At 40.4% G+C, this 26,670-nt stretch overlaps 1 protein-coding gene and 1 long non-coding RNA gene across 6 annotated transcripts in view; one reads left to right on the top strand and one right to left on the bottom strand.

Moving 5' to 3' along the window:
- The first annotated feature begins 1,571 nt into the window (after positions 1–1,571).
- RSPO2 (R-spondin 2) overlaps positions 1,572–26,670 on the top strand; it is a 112,262-nt gene continuing 87,163 nt past the window's right edge. For 4 of the 5 annotated variants that reach the window (XM_080579023.1, XM_080579027.1, XM_080579026.1 and 1 more), the window contains exons 1-2: positions 1,572–1,745; positions 2,226–2,616. In XM_080579023.1, coding sequence (XP_080435149.1) covers positions 1,578–1,745; positions 2,226–2,616 — 559 coding nt within the window. In that variant the 5' untranslated portion in view covers positions 1,572–1,577. The remainder of the gene's footprint in view (positions 1,746–2,225; positions 2,617–26,670) is intronic. The other variant, XM_080579025.1, reaches the window with a different exon arrangement.
- The window catches only part of LOC308189231, a 44,399-nt gene continuing 28,388 nt past the window's right edge, over positions 10,660–26,670 (bottom strand). The window contains exon 2 of the long non-coding RNA XR_013946169.1: positions 10,660–25,121. This is a non-coding gene — a long non-coding RNA (uncharacterized lncRNA). The remainder of the gene's footprint in view (positions 25,122–26,670) is intronic.

The following is a 26,670-nucleotide window of genomic DNA, read 5'->3' as shown; positions in this document are numbered from 1 at the left end:
GACCTTGACTGACCCAGTTCTGAGGTTTGTGTTAATCAGCGGAAAGGTCCCGTCCCTGCTGTGCTTAGGTTGTAACAGCACTGATGGGCATGAGGTGCCCTGTGTGGGTGCAAAGTGGGACCTCGTACACTGAACCCCCCAGCGACTGTTATGATAAATACGGATTTATCATCAGAAGCTATTATTCTGCACTGTGATATGACTTTTAAAAGCCTTCACATTTCATGCTAGCAGTTGCACAAGTATAGCACTGCTCCTGTGCCACAGGTAGGTGTAAAGCAGGACAGCCCATGGCTTACAGCACTGCCCAAGAATGTGGGAAGCCCAGGATCACATTTTGACTCTGCCACACACCTGCCTTTGGGTTTCAGGCAAGTAATTCAGCCTCTTTGTAACTCACTCTTCTACTGCTGAGTACCAATGCTTCTCTGCATTAGAGGAATATTATGCTGCTAAATGCAGTCTCAGGACAGTATGGCAAACACCATACAGCCAAACGTCATCTCTCTGTGGTCAGGTTGTCCAGGCCACAGATGAAAAGCCAGCGTGGGTCTAACGGGATTTATTAGCTCAGGCACACTGCCACGTGAATGCAGTTGCGCTGCTGCTCTGGAAAGAGTACATCTGCTTTTGTGAGCCCCTGGCTGGCTGCGTCCTGAGGCAGCTCAGGGATTTCAGCACCACGTTCCCAGAACCAGAAGTGTCGGGTGGAGGGGAAAAGAGACCCCCAGCACAGAGCCAGCCCAGGGTGTGCAGGAGCTGGCTTGGTGCTGGCCGTGCCAGGGCCTCGCTGCCTCCCCACCTTGTGCACCTGCTCCCCGTCACCCCACGTCCCGTGGGGTTCGTGGGGCAACCCCAACAGGTCCAGCTCCACAGCTGAGGAGCCGCGGGCTGTCGGTACCCGTGGTGCTTTGGGGGAGCAGAGAAATCAACGTGTCCCAAATGTGGGGTCAGTTCAGCCGATGCTATGAGGAGTTAAGAGACCCTCGTGGATCGGAGCTAAACGCATCTGGAACCTCCTGGGTACTTCGCGCTTCATCCTCGCTTGTCTGTTGGGTTCCTGCTTACCAGGGAAACAGAGTGCTTTGCCAAGTAGAGATATGGCTAGAAACCGCTAGAAATCACTCACAAAACTTATACTTCAGGACTTTAAGGGTGATTTTCCCGGGATAATGAAAGTGGCGCTTCAAAGAAGAGGCTTGGGAGGTTGTGAGATTGTAGGATAGTTGTAGGAACCCGGCAGAAAAGAAAAAAAAAAAAAAAAAGAAGGGAAAATAAACGTCTCAAGATCTTAAAACCAGGGATGAAAGAAGGAAACAGATTTAATTACCACACACTGCGGGAAGGAAAAAAGGGGGAAAAAGGGGGAGAGAAGCGAGCGGGACGAGGTTTCCCAAAGCAGCTCAGGGGAAGGACAGGGCGGCGTTGCGGGGAGCGGGAGCGAGCGGCGGGGCCGGGAGCAGCCGGCGGGGGGGCTCGGGCAGGGCTGGGCGGGCGCTGGGGGCCCCCGGGGCTGCGGAGGGCGGGGGCGCGGCGCCGGGCGGCGCTAGGGCCGGGCGGCGGAGCGGCGGGGCGGCATGGCTGGGAGCACAGCACCACCTACGTCCCGCGCATCCCCGCCGAGCCCGCACGGCCCCGCTGCCCGCGTCGCCGCGGCCGCCCCCCGGCATAAAAGGGGCGGCCGGGGGGGGGACGCGCACCGGCGGCCCGGTTTGCCGCCGAGAGGAGAGGATAAAGAGAGGAAGGTGGGGTGTTTTGTGTTGTAGATTTTTAAATTTTTTTATTTTATTTTTATTTTATTTTTTCTTTATTTTTGGAGGGGGGACACAGCGCTTGCATGTGGTCCGGAGCTGTCGCCCCGTCGGGGCTCCTCCGGCCCGACGGGGCGAGCTGGCGGCGGGGCCGCCGGGGGAAGGTAGGGGTGCAGGGGAGGTAGGGGAGTAGGGGATAGGGGAGGCGGCTTCGCCCCGCCGTGCCCGAGACCTGGGCGAGTGTGGGCGGGGTGCGCCCCCGCGCCGGGATAAATAGCGCCTTGCCTCGCCTGACAGCCCGGCCCCGGGGCGCACCGGGGAGCCGGGAGGGAGCGAGGGGAAAAAAAAAAAAAAAAAAAAAAAAGGAAAAAAGTTGGGGGGCTCTCTGGGACTCCGCTCCCGCCCGGACCTGGCTTTTTATTTGCTATTTATTATTATTATTATTTTTATTTTTTCCCCCACGGGGAGAAACAGAGGAGGGGGAGGACGAGGGAAGCCCCGAGCCCAGCTTTTCCCCGCTCTCTCCCCGCAGCGCAGGGGCGATGCTGGAAGCCGCCGGGAGGTCGCAGCGTGTGGGAAGGGGGGCGAGAGGCGAGTGAGCCCCCGCCGGGCCCCGCGGCAGCCGCCGAGCTCCGGCGCCCCCTCCCCGGCCGCCCGCAGCCCCGCACCGGCCCCCGCCGCCCCTCGCCGCCGGAGGAAGGGAGGGAGGGAGGCTGCCCAGCCCAGCGGCCCAGGATGCAGTTTCGCCTCTTCTCCTTTGCCCTGCTCATCCTCAACTGCATGGATTACGGCCACTGCCAAGCCAGCCGCTGGAGACGCAGCAAGAGAGGTGAGCGGGGGCTCCCGCCGGAGGCACCCCGGGCAGGTGAGCCCGGCCCCCGGGGGGCGGTGAAACTGGGGGGGAGACACCGTGCTGGGGACCCAGAGCCCCGGCGGGGACCGCCGCTGCCAGCGCCGTCGGTCTAGGTGCCCTTCCCGGGGGGGCAGCGAGCCCTCACCCCGAGCAGCGCCCCCAAGAAGCCGTCGGGGGTCTCCCCGGGGGGCTGCAGTGTCCCCGGTGTGCTCCCGGACACCGCTCAGGACGCCCCCCCCGGTCCCTCCTCGCGCACCCTGAGGGAACCCCGGGGGGAGCAGGGCTTAAGGGGGGGGTCGTGGTCGCGCAGGGGGCTCGGGCTGAGGGGGAGCCCCGGGAGGGGTCCTGAGCCCCCGGGGTGCGGGTCCCGGCGGCTCGGGCGAGATGCTGGAGCCGGGCTTGCCGGAGTTGAGCGGGCGGAGCGGTGAGATGTGCCAGTACAGCACCCATGTGGACAAAAAGGTTACTGCAGCTCTGCCCCAGCTGTCAGGGCTATCGGGGGCTCCCGTTTGATTTTTTTTATTTTTTTTTTTTTTGGGGGGTAGTGGTGGTTGAATTTCAGTGTAAAATGTTTTTATCATCTGCATGTTCCGAATTATTTTGTTGCCCCTTTTCCTGTGCTTTTCTGGGCCGTGTCTCCCCCCCGTTTCTAAAGTTAACTGGAAATCAGGTGGCTCCACTGCCAAGAAACTGGGATTTCTCGTCAAATTGTGCTAAAGCCTTCCTTGGAAGGGGAGGGAGCTGACATCTTCAATGTTAAGCCGGTACAAAACTTGCAAAAGGAAAATAGTTTGCACTTTCATGCATGCGTAAGCTTCGGAGTGGGTACAAATGCAATTGCAAAGCAATTTGGTTTTGATGGGTTTTCAACAGATGGTTTCCAGAATTTAATTTTTGTGTGTGTGGCTAAAACGATAGCAGTCCTTTAAAGTGACCAGGCTATCTGTGCTAACAAAGGGGATACTGTGTCTTTAATTAAATGTGGAACTACTTAGAGTGCTGGCTAGACAGCGGAGGGTGATAGTGGTATTTCTGCTTTACAACAGAGCTTAAGGATTGCATTGTGGGAGTACTGAAATGAATAGACATCTAACTTGAGTTGTGTGAATTGTCCTCCTGCAAAAACTTAAGCTGGTTTTAATTGATCTCATGTTCACTGATTGATCTTAGACCAATTGTTGTGCTTGTTGAACAACTGGCTTTTCCAAAGGAGATTGATTAGGTTTTAGTTTAGTTATTGGATAAATAACATCGGTATTGACAGTTGACTTACTGGCACTGTTTTGTGCTGTCACCTTAGGGTTTTGCTTCGTGCTTTGAAGAATGCAGTCTTTTCCAGTTAATAAGCCTAAAGAAGTAAGCACAGCCAGTTTTAAGTACTGAAAGCAAAATCTAAGAATGTATTCAAAACTGTAATAGACATTTGCCATGACACATGCAGTCTGAAGTAATGCTTTCGTACAGGACTCAAAATTCCAATAATTTCACAATTTTTCCATATCCCATCTGCAAATAATCAGGCATTCACTGTGGGGTACTGGCAGTTAAAATTTCTCTGGCATTCTGTTTTGTCTGTTACATGATCTCAGATGCTCCATAATATCATTTTCTTAATGAAATAAAATTTTTGGCATAGATTGAGTCTCCTGTGCGGTAGAAATCGATTGCATTCAGTCTGGAATCATGGCAAATATCATGTGTAGCTGACTTTTTTTTTCTTTTTTGAAAAGTAGCTAAATTGCGTACCATAAACTTTAAGTATATATATGCCTGTGTTGGTGTGTCTGTGGAATACTCTAGTAAACAAGAATTTAGTAAATCTGAGTGGACGTTTCCAGACCTCTGTATACCCTTCTGCTTTCAACCCTTTCCCAAACCAAGGCATGCAACACTGCAGTAAAGGGGAACAAAAAAATCTGTGCTTAGAATGTGGATCCTACCTGGCATTGACTTTTGCTTTGTTAGTCAATGCCACGATCTTAAAAGTTACTCTTTAAATGCATCACGATCAACAGATTCTGCTAGCTCCACTGCTTGACTTAGTTACTTCTGCAGCTCATTTAAAATACTGCTTTGCCTCGTGCACTCAGACCAGAGCCCGTACTTCCCTCAAATCACTCTAGCAAGTTCTCCCTTTGGAAGTCTCCATCCTAAGAAGGTGATTACTGTCGCTTGCCTTTCTTTTAGAAGCTATTCTAAAATATACTTAAGGGTTTTACAGCATAAAGGTCAGTAGTCCAATTTCACAGCTAGCTTATTTAATATCAGAGCACCTCCTTTCCCTTTCTTGTTTAATTGTATAACTTGATTTCTCACTTCTTTTAGATACCTATTCACTTGCTCACTTCAATGAAAAATTTAATCTCTTCTTTGGATTTCTCCTTCTCTTTAGCAATCAGTATAAGATGAACAACTTCATATCTGAGCACTTCACTGAATATCATGTATGAGAGACCAAGCATGATTTTCCTCCTCTTTGAGAAGTGAGGAGAACGACTTTCCCAAACGTGAGATCCAAATGGTAGTATGTAGAAATGAAAACTATCAGCCTGGTTTACCAGGAGGAGCAATGGGTTTCTGCAAAAGCATCAGCTGAAAAGAATATAGATTTCATTGTAAACAACCACCAAAAATTAGTTGCTAAAAGAATTCTCTGACAAATAAACAAACAAAAAGTCAATGTAATAGCAGTGCCGGCATTGACACGAAGACTTTGTATTACAGAGAGACTTTCTGGAGTTGATGAGACCACTGCTGGAATAGCAAGGAGATATGAAGGGGACACATTCACATGGGGATATTGGAATTTTTTTGCAGATCTTGGATATAAGTAAAGCTGTGAGTGTAGGAATTTTGTCTCTCTATTTAGTTCATAAGAGTTCATATTCAAGGAGTGTGATAGAGGTTACCATAAATACTCATCCTCTGGATGCTCTCACACTGTGTTGGGTATACATGAAGAAAGGGAATACATCTGTGGCAATGTGTGAATGGTAAATAACAATTGTGATGGCAAAATATCTGCAGGCAGAAATAGGAAAGCCTGGGAAGGGAAGCTTCCTCAAGTGTCAGTGGCTCAATATAGCTCTTTCTAGGGTGCTCATAGGATTACATGCATATGTGGAGGAATATAGTTGCTGGAATCAAAATTATGCGGATTAAATCTGTATCACAACAATGTAAGATGGATATCTTGACCACACAGCAGTAATTAATCTGTTACATGGATTTTCAGCTAGAGGAAAGCTTATTTAGATATAGGGGATGTAGCTTTCCTAATAATATGCTTACCTGAGAAGCAGGTAATCTCGGAGCCCTTCTCAGCTATGTGGGAAAGATTGAGGATTTGATTATCAGGAAAAAAGAACCTGTGCTGGAAAAACTTGATTAAGGTAAATACTACATCTACTTTTACAAGAATTTTACTAACTCCAAAGAGCAATGTACTACCTTAAACAACAAAAAATCATACAATAAAGAACATCTTTTAATTGTCCAACAGTATCCAAACATCTTATCTGATCTAACCTCTTCCCTTTGAAGTTGAAACGTGCTACATTTGGAGGACATTGAATTTTTTGTCTGTAGGTCAAGGATTAAAATCCTACTATGAAGCTGTACTTTGAACTGTTTTCCTCAGGTTGTACATTAAATACTCGTAACAATTTGTAAAAGACATGTTAACACTTTCTGGAGAGATTCCCCAGGTACCTGTGAGCATTACTAAAGCTCTAGAGGGTAGTTTCTACCCCTTACTACTTAGGATATTTAGTTAAGAAACATTTATGTACACATCCTACTACTACGCCAGTAAGAATATGCTTACACCGAAACTGTTGAAAAGTCAAGCTGTAAAATTTTCGGCTGTGTATTCTCTCTTGTCTTGTAAGTCTGAGGAAGCTTCTTGAACTTCAGCAAAAGCGAGAACTTCTGTGTAAATGAAGGAATAATGAACTAGCTAACAATGCACCGTGCTGAAGTGGATTGTGCAGATTTGCAGAAGGGATGCTCAAAATGCCAAGAGTGGGATTCAGCTTGAAAGTGGACACCTAAGTTCAGGTGCTTGATCCAGTTGCCTGAAGTAGAATCCTAGTGCCGTCTGTGATATTTAAGATGCCCTTTTGGGCCTGGCAAGTTTGACAGATGATGTACGTGACCTTCTGGAGCAACAACTGGAGACCAGGCAGGATAGCTGTGGAGCAGGTCACATGCATCTAACACCCTGAGGTGTCTTGAGGATTTTTATGGTGGGTGCTGAAAATGGGGAGCACATAGCATAATACTGATTTATGTATAATTTTCCTTTTCTGTATGCATCCTTTTGGCTTCTATTACAGGTCACTTGGAGTGAGGATATTGGGCTAGATGGGTGTCTGGTCAGACATAATAAGTGTATGCTTTTATTCTTTTGTATTAAAACCTGTAGGAAGATTTTCAAAGTGCTCGTCAGTGTGATGAAGGACATATTTATCTGCTTGATAGACTTGGTTTGACTGCGTGGCTTCCAATTTTTGGGAGCATGTTTCCTATGGCTTAACTGAAACCTGTTGCTAGAGCAGGTCAAAATGCATGACAAATACCAAAAGTGAGGGTGTTTAATAATTAGGGAAACTAAGGTGATAAAAATAATAATACTGTTTCCCACTTAAATGTATCAGCTACAGTATACAGGGCTGTGTAATTAATATGATAAAGCATACTAGCATGGAGCTGTTTTATATAAGTTGCTTTCATTGAATGACATGATGTTATTTTAAAAACAGAATGTGGAAGAGGTGTTCAGTATCAAAACTGAAGGCATAAAGAAAGAGAATGGTCTTTAAACATTTTGTTTGTTTGTTTTGTTTCATTTTCTTTCTCTTCCTACTTCTGCCAAAAGTCTGAATATCCCATGGAGGTCTGCATTTCATTTCTGCTCATCTAGGTATTTTTCTTTTTTCAAAACCAAAAAAAAAAAACCACCCCCCCCCCCCCCCCCAAAAAAAAACCCCTTAGCTATGTAAGTTGATTTGTTTTCATAGATTAGAGGGCACTGTCTAGTCAAACCTGCAGATCATCACAGGTTGCGTATTTTTCCCAGTGGACTGTACATCAAAGTCAGAAACTTATAGGTGAGTCATAACATCCCTTTCCAAAAATGCATCCTTTATTATAAACTGTGGGGGTGGAATTCACATGACTACACATTATTATCTGCAACAGGAATGTCTACGTTTCCGTTTAGAACTGATGGAGTGTTAGTCAGTGGGGCCTATGGAGCTTTTAGTACAATTTAGTTCACCCTATGGTAGATGTCTGCCTTTGATCAGATAAAGCATACCTCAAACTCAATAAAATTTAAATAATATGACCATTTTCCCCTATCTGTAATTGAAGTGTAATTCAGATATGTATTATTGGCCTCTGAGGGAAGCTGAAATCAACACCGAATGAGAGGAGATGCACCACATCCAACCTTCTGACCTTTGTTATTAAAATTACATGTTGGTGCAGCTCTGTTAAAGTTAACAGATATAGTTCCTGAAGAATTTATTTTGTATTAGATATCTATTTGATTTTTAGATATATAATACTAAATTAAATCACTTTTTTCCTCACATATGCCCTCTCTTTTAACCTCAAAGATTTGTTCAAGCACAGTTGGAGAACCTTCTGGTATTTGTCTAGACTCCAAGTATTTGCTAATCCTTTTCTTAGTGAAAAGCATGACTTCATATATGTTGGCTATTGATAATGCACAAGTGTAACAGCTTGATCCTTTCATCACGGGCTGCTTTAGACACCAAAATTAGGTGCTGCCATGCTGTGTATACTCATTGTCTGTGTAGTGTTTGTTTAGCAGATGCAATACTTTGGAAAGCATTATTTGGGTACTGCAAAGTCACTTTATGCATGTGCAGTGAATCTATTGCTTTCTGGGCAGTGGTGTTGGTTTTAAAGCCTGTTAAATGTCCTCCCAAAGAATTGTAGGTGTAGTGTGTGGAAAAGGGGTTGTGAAGGGAATCCAACTATAATAAATTTGGATGCTGACCAATGCACCTTACTAAGTGATGTGTCAAGTGGATCCTGCTTCTGAGCACCATCGGACAGATGTGGAGTTTGGGTTGTACAGCTACTGCTCCTGTCTACACAATGGCTTTGTCCGGGCAGCTCCATGCATTAAGACCATTTTTTGACCAGGGTTTATTTTTTTTAACCTATTAAACTTCATATATCTGTGGGCAGTAAGATAACTTGTGGGCCTGAATTGAGAAAAGTGATGCAGCTATGTTTCTCTGATTCAGCTGTCGCATGGTTTAAAATGAGGTGAACAATCCTGTCCATTTTCACTAACACTTCTCCAAAACTCTGAGGAGAAGTGAAGTTGAAACAGATCAGGGTGGTGGCCTCTCCTGTGTGTGCTCCCCAAAAGGCAGATAACGGTGCAGCTGGGTGTCAAACACAAGAGAGGCAAGAGCGAGAGTCTGATAGACAGAGAATTTAATGCCACCTTTCCAATATAGTTTCTTCATGGAGATGGGGAAGGGGGAATTACAAGAAATTGATGTTTGTATATCTTGTATGTCAAAAGTACTTAGTTGAAATGAAGGTTGATATTCTGAGCAGGGGGTGGAGGCAACCACTGTAACTCATCATGTGAGGGAGTATCACAGTACTTCTTACTGTAGATTTTCTGACATCTTGTGCAACTAGAAGGATTTGGGAACTTAATTGTATGTCTTTAATTTTGGATTGCCCCATCTCAGCACCTTGATTTCAAAGACATGCACACCTCTGAGCTTCACCTATCAAACTGTGGTCCATGAAGCAGATGTTAGCATTTTATGTACATGTATACATCATCCTTATATTAGTACTTAAATACTCTTGAAGACAATGCTAGAATGAATCTATGTGGCTTTGTGCTACTTTATTTTGGTGGAATTCCTTGTTGTTTAAATGACAAGTTGTCACTTCACATTTCATTTTGTGCAGTAGCATGGGAAAGATATTGGTGATTAAATTTCCTGGCCTTTCCTCTTGAACTTGAGTGTACAAACTGTAAGGAGTGAAAGAATGTAAAGAAAGGAATAAAATAGTAGTATGGGCAAAAAAGTGATTTTTCTTAAGATATCTTAAGTACCCTGATTATGTAATCACAAAGAAAAGGGAGGTTTTTAAGATTCCATTTGTCAAGACGTGGTGAACAGTACAAAAATGTTCATGATTTCTACTTCACTATAACAGGAGAAGCTTGTGAAACATCTTTTGATAGCATGCAGCTTGGTATCCAGTAATTAAGCATGGCATCCATTAATTAATCAGTTACGTATTTCTTTTTGAAATACTGATTTCAGTAGAGCCAAGTACTTGATGTATCTGTGAAACTTTGTCCTTTTATAAGCAAATGGAATTTAAGCTATCCACTCCTGTTGTTGTTGTTGTTTTGTTTTTCTGGGATGGTGTTTGTCTGGTAAGGAAAGTGTGATTAATTACAGCCAATATTTAGAACAGGCATGCAATTACGTAATTACATTTAAGAATAAACGCTGTTAATAAAAACACTATTTGAAGAGGGCACCAGCAAATATCATGTATGGTTAATATAGATTCAAAGTGCTCTAAAAGTCTGTCTAGTAAAATTTTACTGTGTTTAAATAATATTTTTTGCTCTCTAGGGTTTTTAAAATGTAAACTTAAAAATAATCCAGAGTTTCACTGTTACTAGTCTCAAATTTACCTTGCAGAAACTTTTATTTTTTTGGCGAAACATCAAGATTTTCTTCACCTTGAGGAAAAACAGACACAAACATAGATGTAGTGAGACAGAGTAAGAGACCTAAAAGATAAATAGTTTGGGGAATGTAAGCTTCTAGGTGTCATCTAAAATGTATTTATTTTGTTTAAATCACTGAGAGGTTGCTACTAACTCCCAAGTAGGCTGCAGCAATGAATACCTATACCTGTGTGTATACTGGGAAAAACTTGTACAGATATACACTGCAGAGGGACAACAGCTTTTGTGATAGAGAATTGCAGTGGTGCAACAAAGTATAAACTTCCTGATCCAGATAATTTTATTTTTTTTTTCCTGAGTTGAAATGCTGGCTCAAATATGTTACAGACAAGTATATACTCTGCACTAATGCATGGTCTCTTCAGCCGTATGGTTGCCACCTTTGAAATACCAAAAAAAAAAAACAAACCCAAACCAGCCACATCAGACAAATGGCTGTTGTGCATGCACAGATTAATCTGCACATGTATAGCAGTGCTGACAACAGCCAGCGTGTCCGTTCTGAAATTTGCTGGGCAGGCTGGAAACCACTGAAACAGCAACTATGCTTAGCAAAGATAGGCATTACCGACCTGCTCATTTCTTTTTTCAATTGCTGCAAAATTTTTGATAGATATGTTTTTATTATAAACCCTCTGACTTTCCTGTTGAATCTATTGGCAGTCATGTAGCTAACACTCTTTTGAATGGGAATTAAAGTTTAATCATCTTTCACATTATCTATAATGAGATAGCATTTAAGGATCCCAGCTACGGTGGGGCTGTGTAGTGCTAGCATTACTTAGACAACAGCCAAGAAAGAAACCCTGAACTGAAGTCACCAGAGGAGAATCTGGGCTGGATTTTCCCCCACTAGCAGAAGTGTTCTTTGGCCTTTCATGACAGCTAGTTCAGATCTGGTCTATGTCTCATTTTACGCAGTGCATGCTAATAAATGATGGGCATGGACGCAGTTTTGACTCCGCAAAAGTAACTGTAACTCAGCAGGAGCACTATAATGCCTCCAAGATGCCTTAGGTTGTGCTTACAACATGAGACAGCAGCTTCTTGTTTCAGTTTGTTTAAAGTTATTGCCTGTTATTGCAAAATAATTAAAAATGGCCTCTGTGTTGGGATGCTTCACTCTTGCAAGAGATGTAAAAGCAAATAACGTTTCATGGGGTGTTGGATTATTTATCTAGCCTCATGGAATTACATGTTCTAATACCTTCATCAGGAGCATTCTTGGGAGGTGGTTTCACCTCTAAATTTGGCCTTCTGTCTTCTCCAAAACAGTCAGTCTTTTCTCCCCTACTTTGCTGAACTGCCACTTGTGAGGAAAGTTAACGTGAGGAGGGATGGCACCTTTTGTAGTAAGGTGATTGTGTGTCTGCGCTCTGGTCATCTGCTCCTGGGGCAACAGCTGATGGTGGGAGAGACCTTCATGTTAGATAGGCTCCTGGGCCATCCAAGTGTACATGGCCTAGATGCTTGTCTCTCGTGGTGGCTTTAAGATGTTCAGCAAGTACTGATTGCAAATGGACAGGTCATGTGGAGCATGCCTGGGTTGTATGCCTGGTGTGGTACAGCACGGGGAAGCCTGCCATGCTGGTACGTGGGTACATGTCGGATCCCAGAGGCATTGCTTTCATTGTCAGTCTGTCCACGTGAAAAAATTTTGGTTAACACATGTATGCATCAAAGACAGTGGCAACAAAATAAATTTCTGTTTTATGCAAATGCAAAGCAGTGTTTCGGTATGAAAAAATTAATGTTATGGCAGTATGGGAGTTAGTAATTTAAATGTACTTTTAATTTAAAGGTGCTTCTGAAGAGGTGTTTGGGTTCCAGCTGTATTTCTCACAGCAGCAGTGCTGTATGCAGGACTGCAGTAACTTCACTGATGCTGACGTGATGTGACAGTGGTCACGGTTTCTTTTTTAAGCTAATAAAACCACAGAATAACTGCTCATCGTAACTCTTATTCAGTCTCAGATATTGCTGGACTTCACTGTTGGCCTTCAAATTTTGTTTGAGGAATTACATTTTAGGAAATATTTGCAATTGGAAAGTTGCAAAGTAAAACGAGAAAAATTACAAACACTTTTGTAGTGTTGAAAGTAGCCATTTTTTTTCTAAATGGTTACCTATAGTGTTTTCTATACTTATTCAAGTTTACTGTGTTCATTTTGTGTTTTCTACAACAATTGTTATTCTAAAAAAAAAATAAAATATTAACTGCTTCAATGCAATTTTTGTGTTGTGAAACTGAGAAGAATCATGCAAAAGCTTTACATAAACATAACCTGTAGGCTACATAAAATCTTTACATAAACATAACCTAGTGTTACATGGTGTGCACGTCTACTGCTGTAAAGATTTGTAGTACTAAAATATATACAACTCCAAAGGGTCTCTCACTACAGGAGAGACATGGACATAGTGGAGAAAGTTCAACACAGAGCCACAAAGATGATCACATAACCACAGAATATCCTGAGTTGGAAGGGACCCACAAGGATCACCAAGTCCAACTCCTGGTTCCACACAGAAACACCCCAAAATCAGCCTATGTGTCCAAGAGCATTGTCCAAACACTTCTTGAACTTCAGCGGGCTCGCTGCTGTCACCACTGTGGGCTGTGGGGTCTTCTCCTTGGAGACCTTCAGAAGCTGCCTGGATGTGGTGCTGGGCACCCTGCTCTGGGTGTCCCTGCTTGGGCTCGGGTGGCACCAGGTGGCCTCCAGAGGGCCTGGCCAGCCTCAGCCTTCCTGGGATTCTGGGAAGGGTAGTTTGGTTTGGTAATGTCTTAGGTACCTAGCTTGTCCCTTTTCGGGGACAAGAAGGAGAGAAGAAACATGGAGAGCCTGTGCCCTTTAGGAATCCCTGAGATACATGCACTAAATCCTGTGCAGTAATAACCCTAAATGTGTTAAGAGTACCGAGCAACCTAGAGGAACTTCCTCATATTCAGTGGTGACACAGGAGTTCCTAGTTCTGTCATTTCTTCCCTCAGCAAGACTCCTCGGCCAGCAGAAGTCTTTAAATAGTACCTGTTCCATCTCTGACTTCCCTTCTCTTACCTATGTTAAAAGAAGAAAAACAAACAAACAAACAAAAAAAACCAAACTGCTATTGGTGCACAGGGGAAGTGAAATGTAGGAGGCAAAATAAAAAAGAAGATGAAAACCTTGCTTTACCTAGGTAATTTGGATCATTTAAAGCTACCAAGTAACATAAAAATCAGGTTTTCCATCACGTTAATTTTACATCATGGGAGTTCCTTGTTACCCATTTTTTTCTTTTCAGATGAATATTTTTCCAAATACCAGAGAGTGGCTTGCGAGTGAAATAATTAGGATACTAGAACTAACTCTGCTCTCACACATTTTCTTATAAGTCTGTGGATAATGCCAAACTGACTCTGGTGTAGTGAACACTACTGAAGTGGTGCTTGCTCTGGTGAATATTGCACTCCCGTACGATAGTACTGTCAGATCCTACAGAAAGACTGAAAGTCAGGCATTTCTCTTATTTTAGAGCTGTAGTTCACTTTTCTAATGCTCTATCTGAGAACTCAAACTCTTTTTCATTCCTTTTTGTTCTTTCCATCAGCCTCCTGGAAAAAGTCTTGCTGTTTCCAACTTTTAGTTTTTGTAACATTAGCAGTGGCATAAATACATGTAGAGTTTTTCAGCTTTTGGAAAAGGGTTGAAATGTGACTCTATTAAACCCGAATCTGAAGACAGACTTGGTTTCGTATTGTTTTCTCTTAATAGCTTTCCAAGCAGCCGCTAAGTGAAACTACTGCATATTGAGCCTGGTGTAATATGAGGCTCATTGGGTAAAATAACATTAGTCTGTGCTACTTAAACACACTCTGGAAGGCTTAAGGAGGAGAGGAAGGAAAATATTTGAAGAGATCAACTGGGATGTGGTCGAATACAAGTAATGTCACCTGAGAAGGATTAGAATTTGCCAAGGCTTGACCTGAACGAAGACCTCCATTTAGGGCTTGTGTTCCTACCAGATGAGCTGCAGTAGTTTTTCCATGCATGGCTTTCTACCAGCAATCATATAGTGAAAAAGCCCAGTGATTTACTTGGCTTCTGTGTCTTAGTGGCAGAAAACTTAAAAAAAAAAAAAAAAAAAAAAAAAAGAATCCCAGTTTAACATTCCTTCTCCTTATTAGTGGCAGCTGGCTTTTTCTAATTACTAAAGTCTTAACATTTTTTCATCTGCATTCTGTTGCTTTTATCCCCATTGGGAGCTCACTGTAAGCACTCTAGCTGATAAACAGCTACACATCATTCATATCCGTAGATGGAGAGAGCTGCAAAAAAAAAAAAAGTGTATCGCACCTCAAAATCCAACAGAAGACTCAGTGGAGTGGTTTGTCGCACAGGGGTATTTTTATCTATTATGATCTGTTTTTTTGGTAATGAGGGGTCAGCCAACTCAGTAGCCTCATACTCTTAATAACACGCCTGCTATGATGATCTCCTTAAAATCACTTTTTATTCTGTTTTGTGTTTTGGAGGTGCTTACAACACTTTCCCATGCACCTCTCTGAAGTGAGGAGTATCTCTTAGAGGTGTAATACCAAGTTCTGTGGTTATAAAGGCCTGAGTTCCTCTATAAGGTAAAAGACAGGTAAAAGGAGGACTGGAGATGCTTAGTGCCTCTGAAAAAGCAAATCACAATGAACAGGAAGAGGGCTAGAAGAAAACAAAATGGTAGCTCCCACATCATGTGACGAGATGGATGTTCACCACCACAGGCCATTATAGACATTCCTGCCAAGTCTTGGAGATCTGGCCATTGCAGGGTAACATGGGAAATCCTTTTATATGGAAATCAAAACAATTTACGCTTATAAAAATTATAGATCTTCACAGGAACTATTTTATCTTATGCTTTTAGGTTTAGAGTCGAGTATGACAGGTCAGGAGTAAGGATATGCATTTGCCTTTACCAACAAGAAGTTTCTTACACCTCTCTCTGAACCATTATTCACTGCTGCTGGAGCGAGTAGTGCTTTTGCTCAGTATATCAATTTCCATGTAAAATTTTAATTACAAAGTTCCTCTTTTCATAGAAAAGCAAGATACATCAAATGGTATTTGATTCTAGATTTTTGTGAGGTTCAGCATAATATGTGCCTTTCAGGACTTGATTTTTCTTAAAAAATACCTTAAGTCACAGTTAAGCCTAGCAGAAATGTAATGAGAAAAGGCACACGGTGAAATGCAGTGCTGTGGAGGAATAACATGTCTCTCAAGAGGCTTGTATTGGAATGATTTAATGTCAGAACCATTTAGTATTATCCTCCTTTCTCATTTATGTCTCTCACTGCTAACTTCTGAAACTTTGGCTAAGCATTACCCGTTTTGTTTAGCCACAAACATCGTTGACTTGTTTTTCATCATTGCTTATTACTGTGTTAATTAATTTCTTGATTTTTGTCATTCATGCTTAGTTTGTAACAGAAACAGTATCTGCTCTTTCCATGTAGTAACCGTGTAAAGATCTCCATGATATTCTACTTTATGGAATAATTTCACTGTTTTGTTTATGTATGTTTAGCCAAGGAGAAATCTGATTAGCTGAATGTTTGATAGTATTCAAATACATCCTTGAGCTTTGCATTTTGTGTTTGATGTTCCATTTTATAGCTTTACTTAAATGCTCTGCAGGGATTGTGGTTTAGTGGTGAGAGCATGAAATTCGAATCCAAGGTGCCTGGTTCTCTTACCAACAGAGCTGGTCAGTATGTCTTAAACGTCAGATTCTTCTATCCCACCACCCCCATAATGGAATTTTTTTCATGCATGTCTGCAAAGAGTTTTTTTTCTCCTCTCTCTTCCCTTTTTCCCCTATGTAAATAAATGTGGAGCATTCACAGCCTAAACAGGAACTGCAAGTCTTTGTTTTGTTTCTGTGCCTCAGTTGCTCTGTTGCATAGGGTAGTGTTTTATCACACCGCATTTTAAATTGTATCAGTGATTTGCATTACTAAGAGGTCCTAGAGTGTTAATCTCTAGGCATGTATACAGTTATTATGAAGGATAATAAGCACATAAATGAGTTTCCTGCCTCCTCAGGTTCACTGACTGAGCAAACATCTGCATGTAGAACATTGCATCCATGCCAATGATCTAAGAGATTTAGAAAGGGTTTGTTCTGGCTGATGTGAAGTCTTCTGCATTCTCATGAAAAGATGTGTCCAGAAGTGTTTAAATGTGTTTTTATCCTGACACATTTTACTAATTTTTCAGATGCAAAGGATGGAACTCTTCATATGCAAGTAGTTATTTGCAGTAGACTGACTTAATTGCAGTGTGAACAATTTATATATGCATAAAACTGGAATTACGTCTTATTTCATATCTAAATAAGATAATTATGTTATTAAGATTTTGAAATGACAAAAGACTTGAGACACCTCAGACTTCAGCCATGAAGATATTATCAAAGAGACCTGCATTTAGAGATACTTAGCTGAACACCTTACTGATTTTTACTGTAACTTATCTGAAAACGGAAACAGTTTTAAAAGCTTAAGGCATTCTCAAAATTAAGAAATGTGTATTTCTTACATTAAGAATAGAAAATGTATATAGTGTATTTGTCTTTACCTCCTCAGAGCTGCCAGTGTCTTTCCTTTAATTCTTGAGTCCCTTATTATTCACATTAGAAACTTCATCTATGTAATGTGAACCAAGTAGCTTTCAGCTTTTTATAAACATCTTACTTGCCTGTTTTTAAGACTGTATTTGCATTTCCACAGAATTACAAAAAAAAAAAAGAGTAGCCCCTTGCCAAACAGTAATTTCAGTTTCTGCTTTAAATGTCATGAATGCTAAGCATGCAGAGTACACAGGTAAACTTAATACATTTTTATTTTTTCTCTTTTTTAATGAGGAAATTCAGATTTGGATTAATTAAAAAAAAAAAAAAGCTTCTGTGCCCATAAAGTGACAATCTTCCTGGATGAGACCCATCTTGCTGTGATTTGAGTGGATATGAAATACAGAAGCTACTTTTTTTTTTTTTTTAATGCTACTTCTGCAAGATGAGGAGATAAAGCTATATATATCTAAACAGCAAATTAACTACATCTGTTCCAGTTCAAGATTTCAAAGTCTGGTCCATCATCTTTGTTTGATATCTCAAACTCTGATACCTTGGTTTGACAACAGGGAGAATGACAGAAGATTTGGAGGATGTTTTGAATGTGCTAAGTACAAGCAGGATGTAAAGCACAGTGCTGTTGGGATCAAATTAAAGTGAGATCCTGCAGTAAGCTGTGTATTTTTGTAGTGTGGGAATAGTGAGAGTTTGAGATGTCTTCTTCCATACATCTTTCTAAAACTTGGATACGTTCATATATGGTAATGTATATATATTTCCAGAGTTATAACTTTCAAATCTGGGGTTTCTCCACTGTGATTAATGACACCTATTCTGCTCTCTTACCTTCCTCCTTTTTAAATAGATGGCTTTTCTACTCCTCCTCTCAGCATCTTTGGCATAATTTTTATCATTTATTCTTCTTTCATGAACCATCACACAGTTGTTCATGGAGAAAGCTTCCAAAGAACATATTGTATAAAAAACACTAAAAGCAGAAAATAAATAAAAAGAATATAGAATACTAAGGATCAGACCTTCCAAGTTATAAACATCAGAACAAAATAGCAGAATATAGGTAGGAACAGAACTAGATAATATAGTTGAATTTACTTCTTTTAGGAGATGTGCAGAGTCTACATGATGGTTAAAACATGGCCCTTGGACTTTAAAGCAGGGTAGTTTCATTTGTTTAAACTGGTCAGTAGGTTCTTCAAGGCAAAGACATAGGAAGAATTCTGACCCTGCTAAAGCTGTGGCACATCCTCCATTGACCTTGGTGGAATGAGAATATCACCACTAGTTCACTTGTGATGTGACTGTTGGTTAAGATATGTCTGTGAACAAACTTTACTTAGGCAGTGATTTGCATGGTTTCTACTATGACTGTTCCTTTGCTTGTTTGCACAGTACTTTCCATATCTTGTGTAGATTATGATGAGTCTTTAGGTATCTCAGAAGTAGCTGAGGTGAACTAGAAGACAAGTTGTTTTCAGTACTGAGCCAAACTCGTTCCTAATGCTCAATGAAAATAAGAGAATAGGATTTCCTTCAGGTTTCTGAATTTTATTTACTCAGCATAGTTTTAGCATGTAAAATATTATGGGCATGAATGAGATTTAGTAAAACTCTCTTTTGTTAGCATTGTTTCAGATTTGACAATAAACAAGTTGTGCCCTGTCCAGCCTCTCAGGAGATAGCTGCTTCTTATTTTATTAGAACAATTTGGCTCCTGACGTGAACTGTAGGGCCATTAATCCTGTCATATAGTGAACAGGATTGGAAAAATACAGGATGTAAATATGTTCTTCATTATGCATTTTAATACCAACCAGATATATAGAGCGCATTCTAGAACATGGTAGTCAGAGTGTACTAAGCAACTAGCAAATTGTTGACAAGGCTCATCTGCTATTGGTTTATTTTGGGGTTAGGAGCAAAAAGTATTAAGAAATCTCAACCGTTTCACATTATGTCTTGATGCCTATCACATCTTGCTGGACATAGCTTAAATAGATAGGACCAGTGGCTTTATTGCCTTCAGCTAAATATTCATTGAATGCAGAATCGAGGCAACGTAAAGAATGTGAAGAGTTCTCCAGTAAGTCTTACAAAAGAAAAAGATTCCTCAGTAATGAGAATAGCTACGTTTGACAGAGGGAATAATTAATATACATATAAATTCCACTCAAAGAAACAGTAAATCCAAGCTCCTCTATTTTACTGTGATCTTCTAATATTGGACTAGTTATTCTTCCCAAGTTTAACATGAGAATTTCTCACTTCATTTAAGAAGTAGGAGAGAATAAATTCCTATTGATCCCATAGCATCCGATACATGAGTCTTAGAGTCATGATCGTAATGGTCTCAACAGCCTTACGTTAAGTCAATTAGTAAGTGTTATTCAGTTGGAAAATGGACTGCAGCAACCTCTACAATGAACTGGTTATAGAAATGTGCTACAAGAAATGTGGTCTTTAAAATATCACTTGGCTTTTTAATTTAGATTTGAAAAAAAAATGGGTTAACAACCTGAGATATTGGTACCTTACATATACTGTTTTAATTGTGTGTTTGAGATCAATTAATATCAATTGACATGAAGTCCCACGTAAAGTGTTTTCAGTTCATACTTCCTCCAAATATTGGTTGGGTTCCAAACTGGAAAGTATATGCTAGCTAATGGCCTGTATACTTTTAATCTGTAGCTCATCTGTGAGAAGCGTGCATGTGGAAAGGAAGCTTGAAGGCCTTTGAACACAGTTTTCATTTTTCCATACAATGTTTTCCTCTTGGATTGGCAGTAACACTGTCAAGGTGCTAGACTTCTGCTTTAAATTGGTGAAGGGCAAAATATTGATCAAGGGCCTTTATTATAGGTGACATTTCAAAAGTTGTACTGCAGAGTTTCATTTTGTTTATACTGAAAGCTCTCTTTTTTAATAAAGCTTCCCTTTCTGTCATATGGAGTTTGTCCTTAAGATCTTTCAGTATATTGGCTTCCAGGATAGAGATGGTATTTTGGGAAGATGACAAATGATCCAGTGGATTTGGTGGAGGAAAATAGGGATGTTTTCCAGCGTGTGTGTGGGGAGGCTAGGCAGAGAAATAGTGGTGCGGGGGGTAACGACACACTAAAACGAAACTTTTTCATAAGAAGCGATCAACTTTCATTGAAAGCAATATTAGGTGAAAGGAAAAATAATTGCCAAATGAGACATCAGTGTAGAAGCTTACAAGCAGTCACAAAAAAACAACATCTAATTAATTGATAAGCGATTTTGGGGTGCAGCTTTTATTAGTGTGTTATGATCTCTTTGGAATGAGACTCCATGGAAATACACTAACAGTCTGTGCACAGATTCAGAAAACATTCCTGTATTTGAAGTGGTTTAGCAAAATTCATTTATCCATTAAATCAAGAATTGTGTTTAGGCTGCAGGACCTGATGGCCTACATAATGTGCACCGGGCTCCTAGCAGTCATATGTAAACTGTCTAATCACTCTCAGCTGTGTTATAACAAATAATTGGAAACTTAATATCTACCAGCAGTGGTACCTGTATCTGTAACAGTAGTAGACATTCCTCTTACTGCTTCTTAAAAAAAACCAAACCAAAACAAAAAACAAAACAAAAAAAGAAAAATCCCTCAGAAAAAAATGTTTAGGTTTCTTTGCATTTCTTCTTGCTGCTACTGTTAAAAACTCCTTACAGCTAGGCTGCCTCTTATCCATGTTACATTGTTTTCTTTGAACAAAAGCCAGGCCTTTTTTGGCAAGTACTTTGCCATTCGAACAATTATCAGTAGAGAGAGATATGTGGAGACAAAGATGATTTTAACAGGTCACTAATGTAGCAAAGGATGCTCCAGCAGCACTCCTGGATATACAGTTGCAATGAACCTTTCATTTTGAATCTCAAGGTGTTGTACACTGGGCAACTCGATGTCTTGTCCACTGTGCTGTTTTTCATATGGGTTAAAAGACCAATAAATTCTTCTGCAATAACATTTGATATTACTCTGTGCTCACTACGAGTAGGTCTAAATGTGTGCGTGGGTTGCAAAAGCAATGAAAAAAATTGCATCCCATGTTCAGTAGAAAGATTGTTTCTGTTTTTGTAGTGTTATTTGATATACTGGAATTTTCCAGATATTGAATTGTGGAACCCAAGTCTGCTGAAATGTATTACAAGGCCTGGGAGAGTAGTTTGAAGGTAGTATTATGGTGGGCAGATAATATAGTTGTTCATTTCTTTTAAAAACGTAAAGGACGCATTTATGTGAAAAATTGTGAATAGTTGAAGCAAAGTTGTAATGAGATCTCTTGAAAACTATCACTGTATAAACTTTCATTCTAACTCTAATATGAAACTTGCATCTGTAATGAGAAATCCTTCTTTCTTTCCTCAACAGACGCGTCTGAGCAGATGTAACAATTTTGGTGTTCTATAGTTAGCCCAGTAATTAGCTGATGATTGCTCAGCAAAGAATCCAACAAATCAAGAATACAAAGAATACAGTGACTCATCTAAGAACATTTGCTGTGTGTTATAGTTCAATTGTTAATTCTTGGTTATATGATGACTGCATGACATATTCAAGGTTTTATAACTACAGAAAGGAGATAAAATGTAAGAGCTGGTTTTTAAAGGAAGGTCTTTTCTTGGTTACATGTCAAGATGATCGTCCTCTTTCCCATTCAGACTAAAGCCAGCAAGGCCAAAAACAGGAAAGGAAAAAGCTGCAGTAGTGCTGGTGATGGTATCTGATGGGTTAAACTGGGAACCTTACATTCACCTAAGTCTGGCTTCAGCTTTGTTTGCAATGTTTAACATGTGCTGATAAGTATTGACTGCCCACATCTTCCAGCGTATGGTCACCTGCTCTAGGTCTCCTCCTCAGCTGAGCCCAAGGCAGTGACGGGCTCAGTGAGACATGGGTCTGCTCAGATCGTTGTGTATTTGCATCTTCAGGGCCTTGTAACACTTCAAAGGCTGAAGGTGGGCATATGAGGAGAACTGTTTTAAATGTCCTCTCCTGTCTTCCCTCCCATTGTCAGTGTATCCATTTCTAGTGGCCAGCATATCTGTGAGATACCACATTTGCTAACTATCAGATTCCCATAGGACTCATGGCAAAACCTCATAGTTCTTAGTGCGTGATATTATTATGTTAAATGGAATGTGGTGGTCTAAAGGAACTGAAAATTTTCATTAAGACAAGGCAGCTAGTTCCTTTACTTCCATTTATGTCTTTGAAAATCTTTCTCCTTAGCTACTTGAGAAACTTACTAAACCCAATGGTTCTTTCATTTTAGCTGAATTTGCAAGCAATAGAGTTCTGAGTAAAAATAAACAAACCTTCCTGTCTTGCTTTCTTCTAGTTAGTTTCTGCTGTGAAGTTTTTGACTCAGAATCCATCCATGAATAAGTACATGTGCAGGTGCAATGCAGATATACTTTTTTGGATCACTCTTAAGCTTTACTTCCTTTCTGTTTGTTACTTGGATAGGATGCTTTGCAAGAAGATAGCCACTTGAACCTTGAGCACGCACCCTGGCCCTTGCCTCTTGGGTTCTTCTATCATAGCCCTGATCTTTAAGTAGGGCACCTGCAAAGAATTTTGTAGGTTCATACTGAATTCAGTAACCACATATAAGGCCAAGGCTAACTGCTTTAATCAGGAAGTCTAAAATAATATAGTAAAGAAAGGAATGTGGGAAAAGACGATGAGAGAATAAGTGTGCAAAACATGGCACTGAGAGGAAGTAGCAGCAAAAGCAGTTTTTACTATGGAAGAGGGATCAGTTGAGTTGATTAATTTCATATGTCACTAAGATTCTTTTTAAAAATATTTGTTTATAAAATTAAATTTAAATTCCTTACTTGGGAATACTGTGGTTGAGTATGGTTATGCATGTGTGACAGAAGATAGCAATGTATATTTAGAAAAAACAAAAAACAACAACAACAACAAAACAAAACAAAAAAAACAATGAAAGACTGTTCAAAATGTCAGAAGATTTATAGGAGAGGCACCTCTTCAATGACTTGTAACAGCAGCTAACTTGTGTGTCCCTGACTTAGTGTCAAAGTTATTTGGTCCTCATCATGTTAATCTTTTGTTTGTTACAGTTAGCTGAAATACAGTTCTTGACGTTGTTCAAGTGTTAGGTGCTGATGACAAAGTCTCTGCATCTTACAAATTGCATGCGATGTGTAGAACTCTTATTAATTGGTGGTGGAAGTTACGATCCATATTTTAAATAAGTAGCATAATACAGCCATTCAGAATTACACCACAAAAAAGAGAGGGTTTTAATGGACTCCATATGTCTGCTTTTAGAACTAGTTGAGTAAAACTTTGCTATACCACATAATGGTAAACCATCAGTGCTATAATGTCTTTGGGGTCTTTTAAGAACCTTCTTTATAGACACTCTTCTGACAAAGATTAATTCATTAATGGGTTCAAGCCAACAGTATTATACTGTTACATTAAGCAGGCATCAGTGTTGGTTGCATTGTCCCTTTAAATTCCTAAAAACTGAAATGTAATAACCCTGCTCCTAAGGAAAAACTCATTTTAAACAAGTAGTTTTTCAGTACATCACTTGCATTTTAAAACAATTGTTTCAATGCATATCTTAGTTTATCCTTTTCAGAATAAAGACTAGGAAGGCTCTTTAGGAAGAATATATAGGAAGCCATGGGTATTGGATGTAGTCTTCCTGCATCAGTGACTTATTCATTTATTTTATATGGAAAGGTTAAGAACTAGTTTTCTAGTTCTTAAAAGTTGCTTTGTGGCTGAGCATTTAAAAACACAGCAGCTCTATCAACCACTTTTAAGAAACTAATGCTTGGCTACTAATGGGCAGCTAACATAGGGTCACATTATGTAAGCGCCTGATTGCCTGCTCCCCAAATCCAAATAATGTTTACACCTGGGAGTATTTCAGAACCCACCGGACTTGGGCTACAAAGGCAGGGCCACACTTACATCGCTGCCCAGCCTAGCCACTTCTGTTGGGTGATACTTCATCTCACTGGCTTTTGTATCACTCTTCTTGTGGGGAGCACATTAAAAGACCTACAGCAACCCCTCCTTTGCTTCCACCTGTTAGGCATGGGCTGGTGAGGAACGTTGGTGCCCACACTGGGAAAGTTGTGCTTGGCTTCCCTTGGCAGAGCAAGCTGTGCCGGCAGTGTGGCCCTGCGGCACCTACGGCACCGGCTGCAGGAACCATCACCAGACCCTGAGCCTGGACTTCTGGGCCCTTGCATCAGTGTACTGCTAACAAGACAAGCATGTCTTGGTAGAAGAGAAGGGCCATGACTTTATTAAAAGTGTATAGACAGGAGTCTAATCTTTCAGCTTTTCGTTGTGTGTCTTAAAATGACTTTTACAAGCACTATTCTGAAACGAATGTGTGTGCATGTAAATGTGAGAACATACTGCTGAAGTTCTTGCTAAATTCCATCTATCTTGCTAAGTTAAGAAGTCCAAACTTTAGAAAAAAAGGATGTAGAAATGGACCTTTCCAAGACTTTTTAGTAAAACTAAGAAATTTAAATTTCATTTGGTATTTTTTTTTTTCATATTGAATTAACTCCATGAACTGCTTAGATTTGCTTAAAAAAGTAGACTGACTTTGAATGGAGCTGTTTTGCTACTCACAGGTCACCCTCTCCAGACTGTATCCAGAGCAGTTAGTCTTGTACAAAGGAACAGACCCATGTTCGGGTGCATCTCCCACTTTTGTAGTCCATGAGGATGTTCACACTTCATCTCGTGACTGTTGCCTGTGGTTAAGTGCGGTGGCTTGGCCTTGGCTGGCTGCCAGATGCCCACTCAGCCACTGCTTAATCAATTTATCCTTTTCAGAACTGTTCTGTTATTTTTTCATAAGAAATACAGAAAGAGCGACCATTGTTTGCTCTTTTATCGCAGGAATCCAGGGACTGGGTATTTAGAATCCCATTCTCCCACATCCAAAGCGTTGGCAGTGCTTGTTTTTGGGGTCTCTGCTCTTGGGCATTAGCACTTTTTTGAATGGCAACTGGAACTAATTAATCTACCAGGGCTAGTCCATCCACGCATTTCATCAGAAAAACAGTGCTGCTGGAAAGAAGAGAATGATATAGCTGTCAGTCAGAGAAGGGAGGGCTCTCATCTCATGGCAGTTTATTTTTTAAGTCCTCATTTCTGTTTTCTTAAAAGGCTGATAATTAATTAACTTAGTTGCTTGTCAGCTCACATTTGAAAAAGAGGTAGTTACTGTAGAAACAAACATCCGTTCGTTATTTCAGATGTTGGGATTTAATACATGCTCCCAGTTACCTTCTGCACATATGTAATACATTCTAGCTTTTTATAAGGCTGTTGGTTACAAATAGCTTTGAAATAACTACCATGCCTTCCAGCTATAAAATCCCATAATAATTATTCATTATATCACCATCATTTTTATTATACTAAAAGTGATTCCCCTACAACTCCTCCCACAGCAGAATGATATCGTAGAAGAGATTTCATTTGCCCTCATTAATTCAGGATTGTTCAACACTGCAGTACAGCTATATCATCTTTGTTTTAAGATAAACTGGATGGAGTGAGACAGCCACTCCATGAAACTTCAGTAATTGGATTCATGTTTAAGTAATGTGTGGGCAAAAAAAACCCTTCAGCTTCCTAGCTTAATTCTTTTTATTATCTGCATGTAATCTGAGTAGGTTCTAACTAGAAGTTCTCTAAGAATTAGACTAGCTGGCTTTATAGCTATAATTTAGGCATAGTTATACATACCTCTGACAATTCACCACTTCCTGTTACATATTCAGAACATAAAAGACAAGGATGTTGAGATGGTAATTTGTTTCTGAAAATGAATTCTGATTCTTTCTCTTTTAACCCTTCTTTCCCCATTTTTTTTTTTTTTTTAATTCTGGAGTTTAGGGCCATTTTATTTATTTATTTTCTTCCATTTTTTAAATACTACTAGAAAAAGGCTGTTTTTAACTTAATTTTAATGTGTAAGTTGTTCTAAAATCCCACTGCTTAAACATGTTTTAGGCTTTAAAATGCAGTCATTTAAGCTGCTTTAGTTCCAGAGTATCTGATTTAGACACTTGTGCATTTGCTTCTTAAATAAAGTGAAAGCATATTGTGTCATACAAGATACTTTTTTTTTTTCCCCCTCTTTTTCATTATCTGATCCTTATGCATTTGAACTTGGGCTTCTGTGACAAAGACACAGTTGTTTGTCTGCTGATTGAATTTAACAAGAAGCTGGTGTTCTCAGTGCCTCATTTCCTATAGCATAACCGTACAGTAATGCTAAATGCACATATGTACAAAAAAGCATTAAACCCCAGAAAATCCCCTTAAATCTCAAAGCTGGAAATTCAGCCACTGAAAGGTAATTGTATTGAAATTTAAGCCAAAAGTAATTTTCTTATGTGGTTAAGGAGTTTTAAATGTAATAAACTGTGATAAAAGGAATCTTTAGAGGCAACTTAAAAGTGATGGTAAGAATTCATATGCATTGAGTGATCACAGTTCGCAACTTGAATGTACCAAAAAAAAAATTTAAAAAGTTCAAACCTCTTGTAAATAATAGGCAAGATAGCCCTCATTTTTCTGCAGATTCTTAATTAATTCTCTTAGATAT

Source organism: Anser brachyrhynchus, assembly GCF_964034855.1.
Source record: "Anser brachyrhynchus genome assembly, chromosome: 2".
NCBI classification, from domain to species: Eukaryota; Metazoa; Chordata; class Aves; order Anseriformes; family Anatidae; genus Anser; species Anser brachyrhynchus.
The sequence above is the reverse complement of the archived record's forward strand: the minus strand, read 5'-3'. Positions and strand labels throughout refer to the sequence as shown.